General features: G+C 53.5%; 1 protein-coding gene across 2 annotated transcripts in view; it reads right to left on the minus strand.

Moving 5' to 3' along the window:
* Positions 1 to 2,665: 2,665 nt before the first annotated feature.
* The window catches only part of C9H14orf132 (chromosome 9 C14orf132 homolog), a 51,928-nt gene continuing 36,168 nt past the window's right edge, over positions 2,666 to 18,425 (minus strand). For both annotated transcript variants that reach the window (XM_031030680.2, XM_081829970.1), the window contains exon 2: positions 2,666 to 10,305. In XM_031030680.2, the coding sequence (XP_030886540.1) occupies positions 10,081 to 10,305 (225 nt within the window). In that variant the 3' untranslated portion in view covers positions 2,666 to 10,080. The remainder of the gene's footprint in view (positions 10,306 to 18,425) is intronic.

The following is an 18,425-nucleotide window of genomic DNA, read 5'->3' on the forward strand; positions in this document are numbered from 1 at the left end:
AGCCAAACGGAAAATCACCAGGGAGGGCAGGCTTCGGAGCCAGGTGAACAGGAACTGGCTGGGCTCCAGAATCCCTGGGGGGCCCACCACCATCCTGGGAACCGTCCCTCCCCTCCTCCTCTTCCCCTTCCTCCCCTCTTGGCTCAGACAGCTCCAGGGGTGATGCCGGGATGGTCGTTCCACCAGGCACCCAAGTGCCATTTGTTTTTCATCCCATCTGCTCCAGTTTACTTATTCCCCCACTGGTGCGGAAGTATGACAGGGTGCCAAGTCTGGGCTGGGCACTGGGTGGGGGACACGAGGGTGAGCCAAAGGGGACAGGCAGGCTTCTCCAGGAGAAGGGAGCACGCCAGCCCCACCAACTCAGCAACCGGCTGGCTGCTGGACGGGAGAGCCCTGCTTGTAGGAACGTTCCTTTCCTTACGGGGCCCACTGTTTCGTGTTGACATTCGGAGCCCGCAAACCCATTTCAAGCCATGAGAATCTCAAGACCTACGGGCAGCAAGCAAATAGAATGCAAACATAAGCATTTACAAACCAAATGTAGAACTAAAAATTTAGTATAAACGCTAAAGCAGGGGGAGGGGGCGAGCGCGGCGGGGGGGGGGGGGCTGGTACCCAGAAGACGGCTGGAGGAGCCGGTTTGAGAGGCAGAATCAAGAGTCACTTCCCAGCTGCCTTGCTGCCGTCCTCTTCCAGACACTGTGTCCCCTCCACTCCGAGGGCCAGCCCCGCTTGGGTACAGCTAATGGCAGCCCACTCTCTACTATGACCCCCCAACCCTGACATTCGGGGGCCTCTTCGTGCTGGCTTTATCTGCTTATCCAGCCTTATCCCCGTTATTGCTTTGACCTCCAGGCTCCAGCCTGACCCCCCAAACTGCCCTCCCCAGCACCCACGTACCCCTCTGCTGTGCACCTGCTTCTCCAGATTCCATACAAGATTGAGTCTTGCCTCCTCCAGGCAGCCCTCAGTGATCTCTTTGGCTCTACTTGCTGCCAAAGTCTACTTACTTGTGCTCGAAGTCACATTGCAAAAGGAGCCGGCATGCAGGAATGGGAATGTTTTCTGGTCCTTTCTGCTTTTCTCCACAGCAGCCAACATGAATTCTCCCGAAAAGCACCCTAAGAGAGAGGACCGCACCGTGTGGCGTGGAGTGTGTTAACCTGCCCCTCTCTTCTCCTGGCTGTGGGGCTTAAAGCAGTGATGGCCAGGGCTGCTTCATGGGCGTGTGACCTGAACCATCAGAAGAGCCCGGCCCTTGGTTTGATGCCCTGGGGTCACCATCTTGAAATTCTTCATGATGTTGAACAAGAGCTCTGAGTTCTCATTTATACTTGGTCCCATGGATTAGAGAGGCAGGTACCCATGATACGCCCAGCACAGGAAGTCCCCTGCTCTTCGAGCCCTGAAGGTGCAGGGTCTTCCTGTCTGACAGAAGGGGCTAGAAGCACTGGAACTGGTCTGAGACAACAGTTGTGGGTGGGAGGTGTGTGTGGGGGGGCGGGGGGGTTGGGTCTGCAGCCCAAGATTTCTTGGTCATAAAGCCTTTGACACCTGACCCATGGATGTTTTGACGGGCACATCCCTTCCTGCACCTGCCCCAGAGGTAGACCCCTCCTACCTTTTAGGATGACCAGACTTTAATTTGGGACCCAGGGCTTGGGGTGTAAGCTCCCATTAGTTGTCAGCTATTGCCTAAGCCACTGATCTAATCAGTGCCTTGCACTGTTCCTGCCTCAGTGGGACCAGGATGGACCTCCTTCGGGGCCTGATCTGGATCCTTCAGTAGGGACTCTGGTGCAGGACCCAGCACTTGGTCCCTTATCGTCCTGGCATATAACACTGACAGTGACATTCTTTGTGCCTCTCGCCCCCTCAAGCCTGTGTGTCAGGACAGAGGCTGCTCACTTGCCCCAGCATCCCTACTCCTGGCACATGGCCTCCCACACAGTCAGTGCTCAACAAATGTCGAGGGGGCATTTACAGCCATTAGAATGTGGACTCTGAGCCCAGCCTGGATTCCGATCCTGGTCCTGCCACTCACCAGCTACATGGCCTTGGGCCAGGAAATCCCCTGCCTCAGTTTCCTCTTATAAAAACAGAAACAGGATAACAATAGTACCTACTTTATATAGCTGTCGTGGAGATGAAGTGAGTTAATATATATGTAAAGAGCTCAGACCTGCACAGAACCTAGTAAGTGCCTTCTGTTTGCTGTTAGCAGTGAATGAATGAAACTGTAAGTACAGGCTCACTGTCCCGTGTTGTGTGGAAATGTATTGGGCTGGTCTTCTGGATATCACTCATTCATTCCTTGAATGGGTGTTGGGTGTTTACCGTGAGCCAGGCACAGTGCTAGGCGTGGGGAGATTAAAAAGTTGAGTAAGATACACCTTGCTCTCCGAGGACTTACGGGGCGGGCGGGGGGGGGGCGGGGAGGGGGCTCCTGATGGGTGAGTGAACGCAACTCCTGCGATCTGCTTCCCCCTCCCCCACCGCCTGCTCCCTGCAGGTGTGAGGCTGGGGAGGGGCGCAGGGAGGAGGGGAGTCATCCTGCTTCGGTGGGGCAGAAGGAGCACCAGAACGGAGGGGACCTGGAGCTGAGCCCTGCCTCGATGAATAGACAGTAGCCTTATGTAAAGCACAGGTTGGATTCAAACACTTCGGAGTTAAAGTTTTGTTTTGTTTTTAATGATGATCATAGAAAAGGACAAAAAACAATGGTGCTAACAAAAGAACATGATTCCACAGCCACATTTTTACATCCATCAAGGTTAGATATTTTTCAAAAAGCACATAGAAGCCCTACGTTAAGAAATCGTCTATTCACTGTAGTAAAAGTTAGTGATCTCATCGTGAAACCAGGGGGCTTGAGTAGCAAAGGATTACAAGAATAGTTAAAATACCTTTTTTTTTTTTTAATTAAGTAAACTACTTACAAGTTGATTATGAAAACGTTTGTCAGACACAGAAACGTTTCTGATTCTCTCTGCGTGAAGAACTGGTCTCTGGAGGGTGGCTCCTTACCAGAGTAAGGTTTCCGTAAAACGTTAAATAGCAGAAAGTGTGAATATGCCTTCAAGTCGGTGGGGGTGGGGGGCGGGGAACGGGGTGGGGCACATGGAAAAGAGTCAAAAACAAGGTTAAGATAAAGGTTTGCCCAAAGACTCTGAGGCAGCCCCTCCCATCCTCATCCCTTCTAAGCTCCCCTCTGCCCCCCACCCCAGCCCGCCCCCCACCCCAGCAGTGCTGCTCAGATGCATGGCAGAGGTCAGGTTCCCTCTAGGTCCCAGAGACCACAGTTACCTGGACAAATTCAGCCCCTCCCTCTGGGTGAGTCTCCCCTTGAAAGCCCAAGGTGGTGGGCATGGAGAGTCCGTGGATACCCAAAGGACTTGCTAGGCTGCAGACCACTGCCCTCCGCTGGGATTATCGGAACTCGGGGCAGCAACCATGATCACCACCGTTGCTCAGAAGAACTCTGATTTATTCCATGACTTGCAAATGGGGAAAAGGGGAGCTTTGGAAAACACCCACAGTTTTGGATTCAGAGATAGCATTGCCTGGTACCGGGTTTCCCCACCTCAGCGCTATTGGTGTTTGGGGGTCAGATCATTAATTCTTTGTTGTTGGGGGGTGTTCAGCAGCTTCGCTGGCTTCTATCCACTAGATGCCAGTAGAACATCGACCCCCAACAAGCTGTGAAAACCAAATTGTCTCTCCACGTTGCTGAAGGTCCCCTGAAGGACAGAATTTTCCAAGGTTGAGAACCCCTGGCCTAATGGTTCAGAAACGTTGCTACATAGATGCCCTGGGCTCAAGACCCCAGTCTCCTGCCGACCAGCCTGAGCTGGCAAACTCCCACAAAACCCTCAGAGACTCCGTCCCCTTAAGTGTAAAAGTTTGGAAACTCCCTACCTACCAGCTTACAGAGCCCTGGTCAGAATCATCTGGATTGTTGGGATAATGCTTTGAACCGTAAGTGCAGTGATTCTTTCGTTCCTTAAGACATTGGTGGGATGGACACAGGGGTCGCTGGTGGCTGCTTAGCCACATGGAGGGGCTCGGTGATGAATAAGGACTCTGGATTTCCCCAACTGTTGTGCACACAAGTTCCCTGCAAATATGCCTTGTGTATCTGTCAGGATTTATTCCCAAGGCAGGAGGGGTCTCAGCCCTCCTTCTGGGAAGGCGGGAAGTCAGCTGGCAAAAGGACCCAGAGGCAGAGGATGGAGCCTCATTAAGCATCTGGATAGGGGGCGCCTGGGTGGCTTAGTTGGTTAAGCGACTGCCTTCGGCTCAGGTCATGATTCTGGAGTCCCCGGATCGAGTCCCGCATCGGGCTCCCTGCTCAGTGGGGAATCTGCTTCTCCCTCTGACCTTCCCCTCTCTCGTGCGCTCTCTCTCTCTATCTCATTCTCTCTCTCAAATAAATAAATAAAATCTTTTTTTTAAAAAAAAGCATCTGGATAGATTCTGGCAGGTGCAAGCCTGCACCGCGGCCAAAAGATGGGCACGGGGTACATCCTAGGTACTGTGCAGCCTGTCCTGCCTCTCCGAGGGATTCCTCTGCTTTTATTATCTCTCTCTCTCTCTCTTTTTTTAAAGATTTTATTTATTTATTTGACAGAGAGAGAGACAGCGAGATAGGGAACATAAGCAGGGGGAGTGGGAGGGGGAGAAGCAGGCTTCCCGCTGAGCAGGGAGCCCAATGTGGGGCTCGATCCCAGGACCCTGTTATCATGACCCGACCTGAAGGCAGCCGCTTAACAACTGAGCCACCCAGGCGCCCCTTATTATCCTTCTTGATAAAAAAAAATTATGACTTTCCCAGTGACTCAGAACAACAACACAGACTTACATTCTAAAATTGATGTCAATTTTCTGTACTTTCGACCATTCCATTCCATTAACTCCTGACAGCTACCCTTTTCTCACTCTGGGGGAATCCTTCCTCTCCACAGTCCCTATGTTTTGCACTGTTTTGTCCCCTGTCACACCCCCCAAAAGAGGGGAAAGAAAATGGCCAAGATCTCACCTCAGAAGTGATTTTCTGGGAACATCTCGCTGCTGCTTAATGCGGATGACCTGAGTTTCTTGGAGAGGCTCCTTTTTTCCGCTTGGAGATGATGAACTCCTGTCCCTCTGGGCTCTCAGCTCTCAGCTCAGCCAGCCTGTCTTGTGTCCTTGTCACTGATGACAGAGGCCAGGGGCCCGTGGGGCAGGCCACTACAGGGCACTCAGGCTCTGACTGCTGCCTTTGGCCCCCTGAGCACAGCCTCTTCGTCGTCCCATCAGGGCAGCCCAGCCCACCTAGGACTCGCTCTGGGGATGCTCAACGGGCAGGTGCCAGGACATGGTGCAGGGGGCCGGGTGACAGCTGGAAGGTAGCGCGATGCCCATCCCAGGGCTGGTGCTGGTAATCCAGGGCCATCCCTGCACTCCCCGGTGACGGCACAGCAGGCTGGGAGATGATGTTCTGGACCAGGTAGCCGGAGACTTGCCAGGTCTCCCTTCCTTTCCCTTGTGGCCCCATTTGCCCTCCCCAATATTACAGGTCCTGATTGGAAGCTCTCTAACGCCTCTTTACCTCTGTGAGTTTCTCAGACTGCTAAACACGTGTGCACTGCTCCAACCCCCTTCCAGGACCTACACTTGAACTCTGCGACCCGGGACCCAAACAGCCCCAGCCTCAGAGTCCCCGTTCCTGGGACGGTCCGTTCCAGAGGGCTCACTGTGGAGAGTGTGCGCACAGAGAGACACAGGGTAGCCATCCAGCCTGGAGGGCCAGCAGAGGTGGATCTGAATCCCAGCTCTCTAGATGTGGGTTCTCAGGCCCATTGGCCCGGCCTCAGTTTTCTCAACAGAAAAATGGGACAATAATTAACGTGCACTTCTCCGCACCTCACTTCTGCCTCCGAGGGGTGAGTGGAGAAGTAAATGGGATACGAACAGAGCACAGCACAAGGAAGATGCACGGTAGATGACAACAGTAAGGATAATAATTATTAATGATATCACTGCTAATGATGAAAGAAGGTCATGCTCCTGAAGAAGGACAGGATCACTTGTCTGGAGGGAATCAGGCAGCAGGACAGACGACGGCCGCGTCTCTCCAGTCTCCAGGGAGGGGTTCCAACATATGCTAGTGGTCTGGCCGGCAGCCAGGCCTTCCATTTAGAACAGGCTGGAAAATGGCTTATTGCCTCTCCAGCCAGGTGGTACTAGTCTGCCCTCCCTAACTTTCTCTCTCTGATCCCGGGGATCTCCTGAAAGGAGGTAAACTGTCTCTCTCTGGAGGGGAATCTCATCTGCCTCTTGACCTGGATCTCAGGGAAAAGGGAAGGACAGCTGAGTGATCACCTCGCCTGGGCCCACACAGGAGGTGGAACCCCCTCGGGACACACCTGCCGAACGCGTCCTCCGGCCTCTCCTCCCAAGCTCCGGTAACAGCATCTCCAGCCCTCCTAAAGCACGTGTCCCACATGCAGACAAACACGGGTATGCGGCACCTATGGCTTGCAGAGGGAAGATGGGGAGGCACGTGGAGGGCCAAGGAGGGAGAACATTCCAGCAAACACAGGACCCCTTCTCTGAAGAGCAGCTACTGAAGAGGCAAGCCCCTTCTTCCTCAGCGCTGGCTCATTAAGTCAAGGTGGGCTCTGGGGCCAACCTCACCCAGGAGAAGCCAGATGGGAGCTCCAGGCTGGGGTGTGAGAGAGGAGCATCCGTCCTGCCTGCTCAGGAGAGTCCTGGGGCCCAACAGGAGGCCTGAGCCTGGGCTGGAGCCTCACCTACCACACGGATCATCCCGACTCTCCCCGGCAATCTGGCTGCATGAGCCTCACTCCTTGGGTGGGCCCCTTTGTTGGGCTCCGGGTCTTGGCCAGGGTCCTTCGGCGTGTATCCCAAGAAAGCTGCTCTCTGGTAACATCTCTGGCCACACAAACACACTTGTGTTCAGCTTTGAAGAGAGGGGCAGGTGACAGGGACCACCATCCCCGAAGCTTGGGCAGAGAGAGGGCAATGGGCAGGGGGACGAGCCTGCCCTATTCTGAGGACAGTCAGACTTCTGCCTGTGGAGGAAGCCAGAGCTGGCCGGGGCCACACCACGACATGGGACCTCGAGGAATGGCCTCTGTAGGCCCAGAGCCTGGCTTAAACGTGCCCTGGAGGTGCCACCCCAGCCAGTGAATGCAGCATGGTGTGGCAGAAAGAGGCAGGCCTTAGAGCCGGAGGGTCCAGACTCCAATCCCAGCTTGTCACTTTCATGCTGTGTGGCCTCGGGCAAGTTACTCTGCTCCCCTGAGCTTCTGGTTCCATATGTATTGGAGTAAGGATGCTGTAAGGTGATCGTACAGATTGAACACGCACATGTGGGCCCAGCACGGTGCCTGGACACAACGCTCAGATGGTGCCTCCTGCCCGTTACCTAACATCCAAGACAGAACCCCGCTGAGTAAGGCAGAAGGGACAGCATAGCACACCCTCTGGCTGGAAATCTGTCCTTTACCCTTCATTGGACATTCACGTGCACATCTATCCTCGTTGTTACCTACGTGATGGTGGGAAAAACCAGATCAAAACACTGTAGGAGACTGGGATGGAGTGACCCTGAGCAAGTCACTATAATCGCCGAACGTAAAGTCTGGACAAGACGGCCCAGGTCTCCAGGCCCCGTGTCTGTGGCCCTGACCAAAGAGGGAGAACTCCTTGAAAGCTGAATTTAACTGGCATTTACGCCAGGGGAGGAGAGAGCCTTCGTGGGGGAGACCCCTGCGCTCAGAATTACCCAGAGAATCCCCAGCCCGCTGGGGCTGCCCTGGATACTCGGAGCTGGGACCACACGTTCCTCCCCTCCCCGGTCACGACACACGGAACCCTCGAGCTCCCACTGCCATCGCCACAGGCCATCTGGAGAACAGGGAGCTGCCACCTACTTCTCTACAGGGCTCCTTTGGGGATGCGGGGTCAGAAGGTAAGGACTCAGAATATCTGGGCTGCAGTGACCCCCACAGAGACACCAAGCATCGCCTAGGCTCCTCCCCACCCCGGCTCTCGACCTCCTCCTTGGGTTCTCATGAAGACACCTGTCTCAGAAAGCCCTTGCTCATGGGGCACACATGGGGGTTGAGACAGGGAAGAGTTTGCTCGGGAAGCAGCGGGGATGATGGGTGTGCAATGGCTGACCACCCAGCCCAGCCCCCCCGCCCCCCCGCCCTCCCCGCCCAGTCTGGTCCTGCTGAGAGCACGGCCCTGTCAGTGATTCCAGAAGGAGCCCGGGCCGAAGGTCCCCCATCCCTTCTCCCTCTCGGCAAAGGTCACACCAGCTCTGCACTCACGAGCTCCACTTGAGCCGAAGCCGCCGGGCATGCATGCATGGCTGCAGCGACACATATGGCTCAGAGGAGCTGGTGGCCGCCTGAGGACACAGTCTGGAGGTCGGGCTGGAGATCCTGTTAGCACAGTAGCCCAGCGCCAACCTCGCAGATGGGTGGCTGCCTCTGGACAATTAAGATGTCCCTGTGCCTGCCATTCAGAAACAGCCATGTCTCCTGAGACCACAGGGACATAATCAGCCTTTTTGCAATTGTCCCCAAACAGCACCAGGGCTTCCCACCCAGTCTTTTCAGTTTCCCCACCACAGAGGGGAAGTTTAGACCATTTATTTTCTTTCCCACAGCACGGGGAGAAAGCACGGAGAAAGCCACTCCTGGCCTGCAAGCGAGGGAGCCTGCGTGTGAGCCTCTCCCACTCTGCTCGGCACAGGGCAGCTATCTGGGGAAGGGGGGTGTACCGTGCAGGCGCCTTTCCTAAGGACAAAGAAGAGCGAGCCCTTCTCCCCCAGCGTGTCCCATCCTGTGCCGGTCTGCGCGGGAGGCTCCCTTACTTGCCAGAACCCCCTTCCCCACAGCCACTGACTCGGAGGAAGGTTAAGGAGGCTGACTCGGACAGAACACATTCATGCCTGCAAGAGAACCCAGGAGCCAGACCCAGTGTAAAATGCAGGTGTCTGAGCACCTGGCCCCCCTGGCACACAGCTTCCAGACCCTTTCTCTGGGCATTCTCCCCGAGGGCAGCTGAGAAGCAGGGATTTGCTTGAGAGAGTGCTTCACTGGGGCTGAGAGAGCCCCCGGCTGAGTCAGGAAACGTCCCTCCTGCTCTGACCGCTGCAGACACCTGCCCTGTGTTCAATGGCAAACCGCGCCTCTCCCTCCCGGCTGTCGGAGGATCAGGTGGGCATGAGCCTGCCATCTCTAAAATCCCGAGATTTCTCAGAGAGGAGAGAGCATCTTCTGGCGGCTGGTCTGAAGACTTGACCACATGGCAGATCTACAGTTTAAAGGCGCTTCTTCTCTTTTGAAAAAGAAGAGCAAGTCCATCTGGCAGAGAACCCCCTACCCATGGAAATCCCACCCCATCACCAGTCATCCCCCTGTCCTTGGACTGCCGATGCATCTGGGTCTCAAAAGGGGCCAAGTGTCTGATGACAAAGATGCCCTGTCCAAGTCAAACGAGGAACGTTCTATGGCCCAGGTCACGACCACCCTATTCCAAAGGGCTGAGTGGGAGACCAAGGCTGGGCTGGGAACGTTCCAGTTCTGAGGGCTGCTCTCACCTGGCACCCCATACACCAGGTGCGGTAAGTTGGCATAAAAACAAGACACATACGTGATTATTTACGGCCAGCAAGCGATCGTCACCCCATGTCCATATTTCACAGCTAACCGGCTGTTTCCACTGGTCTTATGTTCTTAAAATACAGTTTCAAAAAATTCCCCAATTTGCTCCTTGCGAAGGCTTTGCCCCATCATGCCTCCAGGGACTGGAAGCTCACACTCCCGTTTTCTGGATCAGCTTGACCACAGCACAGAACGTTGGAAATCAGGGCTGCTTGGGGGAATTCCTGATGCACGGTCGCTGCCCCTGGAGAGGACGTGCACGTGGTCAGAACTTCTGGTTCCAGAAGGTGGGCACAGCCAAAGGCCAACAGCGCCGATGCCCCAAACAAAGCTTCGCCCTGCTGTGAGCCCAGCACGGGGTGAGCCGGCCTGGAGCTCGCGGGCGCCCCGAACCTCAGAAGGTGAAGGCGTACACCACCCCAACCACCACAATGTTCCCCAGTGTCGCTATGATGGCAATCCAGAGCAAGACCGTGTCGTTGGAGGACCGTGGAGGCTCCTCCGGCTGGCCCTGGCCGTTGGAGGCCGCATGGACGTTGGTGGAGGAGTTAAAGAGGGAGTACTCTGTGCTGAAGTCCTCATTGGGCGAGTCCATGAAGGCGCCTCCCATCATGGGCAGCTGTGGAGAGGGAGAGAGAGAATTAACCTGGGCTCACGGGCCTCGGGAGAAACCGCCTTTCAGAGGGACGTCTGCCGGGTCAAGCAACCCTGTGCTCAGACACAGCATCTCACAGGGCTCTCCTTCTGTTTGTTATCATGGACAGGGCCTATTTTAAGCTACAAAAATTAGTAGAGACGGCAACACTTGGAGGCAGACACCCTCATGCCCATTTCGCAGACGGAAGCGTTAAGGCACATAGCTTATCCACAGCTGCGGGCAGTCGCTGGGACTTACAGACCCCCTCTCACGGCCGGGCCCTCCACCCCAGCATGGGCTGTAAAATGCCTTCCTTCCTCTTCTCTTTGTAAAGTCACGATGCTCAGCACAGAACATTAAGGAAATAGAAAAGAGGAAAAAGAAAAAGTGAGAATCAGCCTCGCTGCTTTAGGATAACCACTATTAACACTGAGATATTTTCCTTTTGCACCTTTTCCCAATGTGAGTGTGTGTACGTGTGTGTGAGAGACAGAGAGAACACATGTTTAAACATGTGGTTTTATATAAAATTTTGCATAAAAATTCCATCAAAACACCATTTTACCCATTGTATATTATTCTACCACAAATAAAACCGCAATTTAACCATCCCGCTACAATTGGAGATTCAGAAATTTTGGTTTTTTCCTTTTATAAATAATGCAGTCAGAATGGCTAAAATTAACAAGTCCAGAAATGACAGATGTTGGTGAGGATGTGGAGAAAGGGGAACCCTCCTGCACTGTTGGTGGGAATGCAAGCTGGTGCAGCCACTCTGGAAAACAGTGTGGAGGTTCCTCTAAAAGTTGAAAATAGAGCTACCCTATGACCCAACAATTGCACTACTGGGTATTTAGCCCAAAGATACAAATGTAGTGATCCGAAGGGGTACGTACACCCCAATGTTTATAGCAGCAACGTCCACAATAGCCAAACTGGAAAGAGCCAAGATGTCCACTGACAGATGAATGGATAAAGAAGAAGTGGTACATATATACAATGGAATATTATGCAGCCATCAAAAAATGAAATCTTGCCATTTGCAACGATGTGGATGGAACTAGAGGGTATTATGCTAAGTGAAATAAGTCAATCAGAGAAAGACAATTATTATATGATCTCACTGATATGAGGAATTTAAGAAACAAGGCAGAGGATCATAGGGGAAGGGAGGAAAAAACCAAAACGACGAAATCAGAGACGGAGGCAAACCATAAGAGACTCAATCTCAGGAAACAAACTGGGAGTTGCTGGAGGGGAGAGGGGTGGGGGGATGAGGTGACTGGGTGATGGACACTGGGGAGGGTATGTGTTGTGGTGAGCACTGTGTATTGTGTAAGACCGGTACTCCTGGAACAAATAATACATTATATGTTAATAATAAAAAAAATTTTTTTTAAATAATGCACCAATCAACACCCCGTACCTGCATTTGGGTGTACATACGTGCTTCTACATGCATTTTTATTTATTTATTTATTTATTTATTTATTTATTTATTTATTTTTTAAAGATTTTATTTATTTATTTGAGAGAGAGAATGAGAGGCAGAGAGCACGAGAGGGAAGAGGATCAGAGGGAGAAGAAGACTCCCCGCCGAGCAGGGAGCCCGATGCGGGACTCGATCCCGGGACTCCAGGATCATGACCTGAGCTGAAGGCAGTCGCTTAACCAACTGAGCCACCCAGGCGCCCCGCATTTTTATTTATTGTGGCAGATTCCCAGACAGGGAACTTCTGAATCAATGAGTATGAATTCTTCAGAGCTCCTGGTGCACAAAGACACACTCCCCAGAGGAGCGATTCTAATTCCCAAAGCCTCACGCATAAGGATGCCAGCACGTTTTCACTCCAGAGAGCAGAGTAAAGGCTCCAGGCTGGGGTGGGGAGGTGGGCTACTCAAAGGAGGGGGTGACCCTTCAGGCAGCCAGACCGCCCCAGGGGCTGATGTGCCCTAGGCTACAGGGCTGGCTCTGGCATCTATTAGGCCCACGGTGTGTGTTTTGAATGGCACCCGAGTGAATGAACACCGAGCAGTTAAGCTTTCCTTCAGCGCACATTTATTAAGCACTTATTCCTACCAGCACAGAGGCCCTGTCATACTCAGGGGATGTGCAAGAGATTTTACAATTCACCACTCAGCTATCCTGTCAGAGACCACTATATCCCCGTTTCACAGATGGGTAAGCAGAAGTCAAGACTACAGCGCGAATTTGTGGTGGAGTCAGGGTTGAGAGCTTCTCGCTCTGCGCACAGTCACCCCGACTCTGGGCTCAGACTCCATGTTGGGGCTTGGAGACGTAAAGATCACCGTCCCCAGGAAGACTTGGACCACAGGGGAGCAAATCGGGGGCCACTTCACTCTGCCATTCATCTGACAAATACGTATGAAGGGTGTATGGATTAGGTGTCGGAGTTCCAGACTCTGGATACAGTGGTGAGCAAGACAGGTGAGGCCCCTGCTTTCATGGGGATGGGGGATGAGAGCCGGGAGGAGGAAGAAGAGGCCAGAGGAGAGCAGGCAGGGAAGAAGAAAGGGAGCACATCTGATGGGAGCGCGAACCATCAGGATCGACCGAGGGAGGCTACCTTCAGGCAGCTCTGCTTGGCCAGCCCGAATCCCAGCAGCCTCTGCGGAGCACCTGCTTGGCTGAGAAGAGCAGCCTCTCTAGGCTCGCTCAGAGGAGCTTGGCACTTCATCCATCCATGACACATCTCTGTCCTTTATTTAGGTGGGGACCTGCCAGCTCTCAACCTGGGGTGTAGTGAGAACAGGGTCACTGGTGATCTCGGGAGAGTCCAGGGGCCGAGCCTCGGGGGTCGCTGCTCACAGGGGCGTGCTCAGGGAGTGAGGATACAGCCAGAGCTGCACGTATAAATGTGTCCCTTTTTAAACGTCTATTACGGTTTAGCCCTATATAAAATTAACATGGTGAGTTCAACGGACGTATTTAGTGTATATGAATAGCTATCAGGACAAACACAAATGAGAATAACAATTGACATGCATTCTATGAGAAATACAACTAAGAGTTTAAAGAACGAGCTGTGACTCCCTCTTGGTCCCCAGCTGGTGATGCAGAGGGTTGGGTCCCAGGAGCCACAGGCTCAGGCAGCCCAAGGGGGGTCGAGGGGCTGGCGTGGCTGGGCGGGCGGCGGAGCCTCTGGGTCCAGGGCCTTCCCATGAAACCCAGTCCTGCTTTGGGTCTCAGCCAACGGTCCTCTCCACCGGAGCCCTCCCTCCCGGGTGCCCCCAAGACCACGTCCTCGCCTCACGGACACCTGTCCCGAGACACAGTTCCTCCTGTCTGCTTCCCCAGTGGCCTGCCAAGCTCCGGGAGCAGGACCCGATCTGCTCATTCTCCTCATGGGGTTCCGAGAGCCTTGCACAGATCCGGCATACAGTGGTGCCTAATAAAAACCCGGCCGCTGACTGATGAATAACAGCCTCTCTGGACCCAAACGGCTGTCACTCCTACGTTGGCTGACAGCTTCTCTGGCCTCTCCGTGCAGCCCCCACGTCCACCTGCCACCTGCGGGGTTCACGGAGGGCCACGGGTCCTCTCCCCGACGCCCCCCCGCAGCCAGCGCTCCGGCCACCCCACGGGGCCCACCCTTCTCTAGGGTCTTCCTCTGACGGCCCACAGCAGAAGCAGGACTGTGGTGAGGCCACAGAAACTCTGCTGGTAGCATCTTAGAGAGGGGGGGCTCAGGCCAGGGCAGGAAGCTGCACCTTCTCCCGCCCACGCGCCTGGACTCGGTCCGCAGCCGCCGCGCCCGGGCCCCTGGGCCCCAGAGTTAACCCGCGCTCCAGTCCTCTGTCAGTGGCCACCTCTCAGGGCCCTGCTGGGTTTCTGGGCAGAGGCCCTCCCTCCGCTGCCTTGTGCCGTGGGACCTGCTACGGTCTGGGGCGAGACCTGTGCCCCCCTCCCCTCTCTCCGGGGTGGGCCAGGTCAATGCGTATTTGCATCAAATCAGTGGGGAAAAGGGGGACACTGGATGGAGCTTCTGGGCAGGGAAGAGAGAGCAGCCCCAGGTGCACCTGGCCCCACCACCACCCTGCCTGGGGGCCGCTGCCGTCCACCGGGTCTCCACCCAGCACCCCTCCACCCTGCGCCCCTTCTCACGCTCTGCTCCCCTGCTCGCAGTTAGTGTCCCTGTGTTAGTTTCCTATGGTGGCCTTAGCGAGTTGCCACGAACGTAGTAGCCTAAAAGGACACACATTTATTCTAGGCCCGGAGGTTGGAAGTCTAACACGGGTCTCACCGCACTACCACCAAGGTGTTCACTGTACTCCTGCCTCGTCCAGCTTCCAGAGGTGCCCACGTTGGCCTGTGGCCCCGTCCTCTGTCTCCCAAGCCTGCGGTGTGGCATCTTCCAACCTCTCTCTGACCCTCCCAGTTCCCCCTTATGAGGACCCTGGTGATTATACTGGGCGCACTTGGATAATCCAGGATCATCTCTGATCTCAAAATCCTTTTTTTTTTTTTTTTTGAAGATTTATTTATTTGAGAGAGGGAGAGAGAGCCCGTGGTGGGGAGGGGCAGAGGCAGAGGGAGAGAGAGAATCTCAAGCAGACTCCCCCCTGGGCATGGAGCCCGACCCTGAGATCATGACCTGAGCCAAAACCAAGAGTCGGACGCTTAACTTGGTGCACCACCCAGTTGCCCCTGATCTCAAGATCCTTAACCTTAATCATACCTGCAAAGTCTCTTTGTCCCATCAGGTGACATATCCAGAGGCTCACCTAATTGGAGGTTGGTCTCCCGCTATACAGGGAACTCTCTGGAAGGCAAGCATTGTGACCTACTCATCTCAAGCTCTCTCAGCCCCATTGTTAACACAAAAAAGGTGACAAACATGACCCTGTAGAATTAATGAATTGAAGTCAGCAGAAGGGCTCCCCACCAGCTGTTCTTCATCAACCCAATTGCAGAGACCCCCGTGGGGGACAGTGCATTCTCCACAGAGTGAGCCCCACCTCTGCCCTGCACCTAAGCCAGAGACCACGGCTGGTGTCTGATGGATGCTCTTGCCTCTGAGTGTGGGGATGAGGGTGGGTTCTGGTGCTAGACAGACTCGGAGGTGAATCCTGCTTCACCAAGGTGGGTGAGCACAGTAGAGTTGGGGGGTGAGTATAGTAGAGCTGGGGTGCGTCCTTTAACCCACTTGCCTGTAAGTAATGAAGATAATTCATTACCTTCAGTGGAACCAGCAGGATTCTTGCAAGGAGGAAATAAAATCACAGATGATAAAATTTGGTCCAAGACAGTCACTCAGTAATTCCTCATATTCTTTCCTTTTATTGTTCTTGTAGAAATTCAAAACCAGGAGCCTTGCATGCATCTCTTACCCAACTACTTAAGCTGAAGGGAGGGAATGGGGACCCTGGTGTTTCCAGACGTGTGCTTTTATGCGATCAATTAATCAGGTACTCTCTTGCAGGTGCAAGAGACAGCCCCCCTGCTCCCCAACTTATGTTTAGGCTGAGAGATGCTCCAAGTCTGGCTGGCACTGTCATTCGATCTATCTGGCTCAGGTGTTTGGTGGTTTTGATGTTTTTTTTTTCCTTTGTAAAACAGATTCTACGTTCAAAGTGTCCATAGATGTGAAAACAAGTTTAAACAGCAAAAATCTCATGAATAGAAAACAACAAACAAAAAGGTCAGCCTCGATTGCATTATTTGGAAGTTGGAAAGAGCTGAACAGGAGGACTCATGGTCAGAATGAGGGATGGTGGCTGAGTCACCCTAGATGCGGGTGGTGAGAGAAGCATCTGGAAGGTCCCTTGGAGAGGCTCCTCCCCACTGAGTGACAAATAGGCTTTCTCACACCAGTGGGCAGGTGTGGTCCTAGCCCCCTGGGAGTGGAACCCTTGGATGAGGTTTCAGCTCAAAGCAGATCTGGGGGTGAAGACCTCTAACTTCACACCCTGCAGAAGAGAGAGGTCCAGGGAGGCAGAACCAGATCCTGGGCATCTTGCTGCAGAGTCACAGGGTGGGGCGGGGGCTGGAGGAGGGGAGAGCTCATTTCCCCAGCAGAGGAGGTGGTCATGGCCAGGTCAGAAAAAAGCCTGTTGGCTTGTTGAAGAGGGGATACCAGGACAGGTCAACTTTCAAGGTCCATGCTGTCCATCAAGGCTGTGTTTCCTGACGGTAACTTTCAGGAGAGCAGGAGCCTTCCTGGTTTCCCGCAGCATCCCCAGGGCCTAGAACAGAGCAGGCGCTCAGAAGATAGAGGGTGAACAAACGAATTCCAGGACCATCAGCCAAGAATTCTGAAGGCACGCTGAGATTCAGCCTAGAGCCAGCACTTCCCGGCTGGGCGGTCAGGGCCCATTTCTTAACCTAACCTGTCCAAGCTCAAGTTTCCCCCAGAAACACAGGGGAAATATCAAACGCTGCCTCGCAGATGGGGCGGGGGCAGCAGGTGCAAAACGCTTTCTGTGGTTGGGGGGCAGGGAGGGAAGTCACCAAATAAAGTCAGATAGCATCCATTAAAAGCCTGCCTACAAAATACTCTATATTATGCATGGATCCGCACATATGAAGTCAAGGATTATAAATGTATGAGCCAGACTCACCATAGCGGCTGCCTCGGAGGACAAGGGTTAGGGGCAAAGGAGACTGGTTTTGTCTATAATATTTCACTCTAAGAAAAGATGAGCAAACAGGATGAAATATTAAAAAGAGTCTCTTCTGGTCACTGGGCACATGGGCGTCTGTTGCTTTTCGGTATTTTTCAACCTCTAACGCTAAGAGCAATGTTTTGAGCATTGCAGTGGGTCACAGACGAGGTGGGTTATGATCAGCACTGCGGGCCTGCCGGCTCCCCCGCCCCGGGTCCCCATCTGTTCCTGCCAAGAAGAGAGAGGTTAGATAGATCTCCCCTAAGCAGGGCCTCTCCAGAGGAAGGAAGAGAAAATGTTTTCAAAGGGAAATCTTCAAAGCCTGGTAACCAGAGGTGGCTCTGGCAGATGTTTCCAGAATAATGCCAATGCTTCAGGGGAGGGGACGAGAAAGACAATGGGTGTTTGTTGCTGGAGGCTCTGGGAAGTGGGCTTGCTGGCGGCTTCCTGCTGGGTTCCACCAGACCCTCCTCCCATAGAAGGCCATCCATCCGCAGGGCCCCTGGGGCATCCCAGCCACATGGATCTGATGCTCCTAGACTGTGCGTTTCAAAGTTAAACTTATACGAGGGTAGAAACATCCATATTGTCCCCGTCTCCATTGGGTGGTGGCACTCTGGTGCTGCTCAGGGCTGAGACACCTGGCCCTTCTTCCCTCTCTGAGCCTCGCTTACCCAGGAGCGGCTCTGATGAGTGATGGCCAAGGCCAAGCTCAGTGCTCAGAAGCCCTCGCCAGATGCTGAGAAAGCCGGAGTCAGGTGTTGACGGTCCTAAAGTGAGAGTCGAGTGGTGAGGGCTGGGAGACAGGCCCTTAGGTAAAGTCCTCACCCAGTGCAATCTGAATTTCAGAGAAACAACAACAAAATCATTTTTTGCTGTAAGTATATTCCAAATATTTCATTGGACATACTTACAGCAAAAAATCGTACTGAAAAATGATCTGACATTCAAATGTCATTCAAACTGGGCCGCCTGCATTTTTATTTGCTAAATTTGGCAACTCTGTGTGTGGTCACTCTGAGAAAGAGCTACAATTCCAGAGTTTGTGCAAGGGGCACACCCTCGGTTTTGTGTTTCCAGAGCACGCCATCTGCAGCCCAGGCTCTCTGGGTGACCTAGTTCACTGGAAAATTCCAGGAGGCCTCCAGCCAGCCTACAAACATTATAAAGACAATTTCTCTCCTTACTACCTTCTCGCAGGGTCTCTATGGTCCAAATATAAGGGCTGGATAGACTGGGAGTGCCATCCATCCATTTGTTAGTCATTCAACAAATGCTGAGGGCCTACTCTGCACCTGGAAGTGCTAGATCGACCCTAGGGATGCCCAGGGGAAACCTTGAAGGGCTTAACATTTAAAAGGAATATAGACAACCGCACAGCCAAAAAATGACATTTCATGCACTTTAACGGAGATAAGAATAAAGCAACAGATCTCACAGCATGAAGGAGGGCACGTTGCTGGTAATTCGTTGAA

Source organism: Leptonychotes weddellii, chromosome 9 (genome assembly GCF_054177405.1).
Source record: "Leptonychotes weddellii isolate Sample4059 chromosome 9, ASM5417740v2, whole genome shotgun sequence".
NCBI classification, from domain to species: Eukaryota; Metazoa; Chordata; class Mammalia; order Carnivora; family Phocidae; genus Leptonychotes; species Leptonychotes weddellii.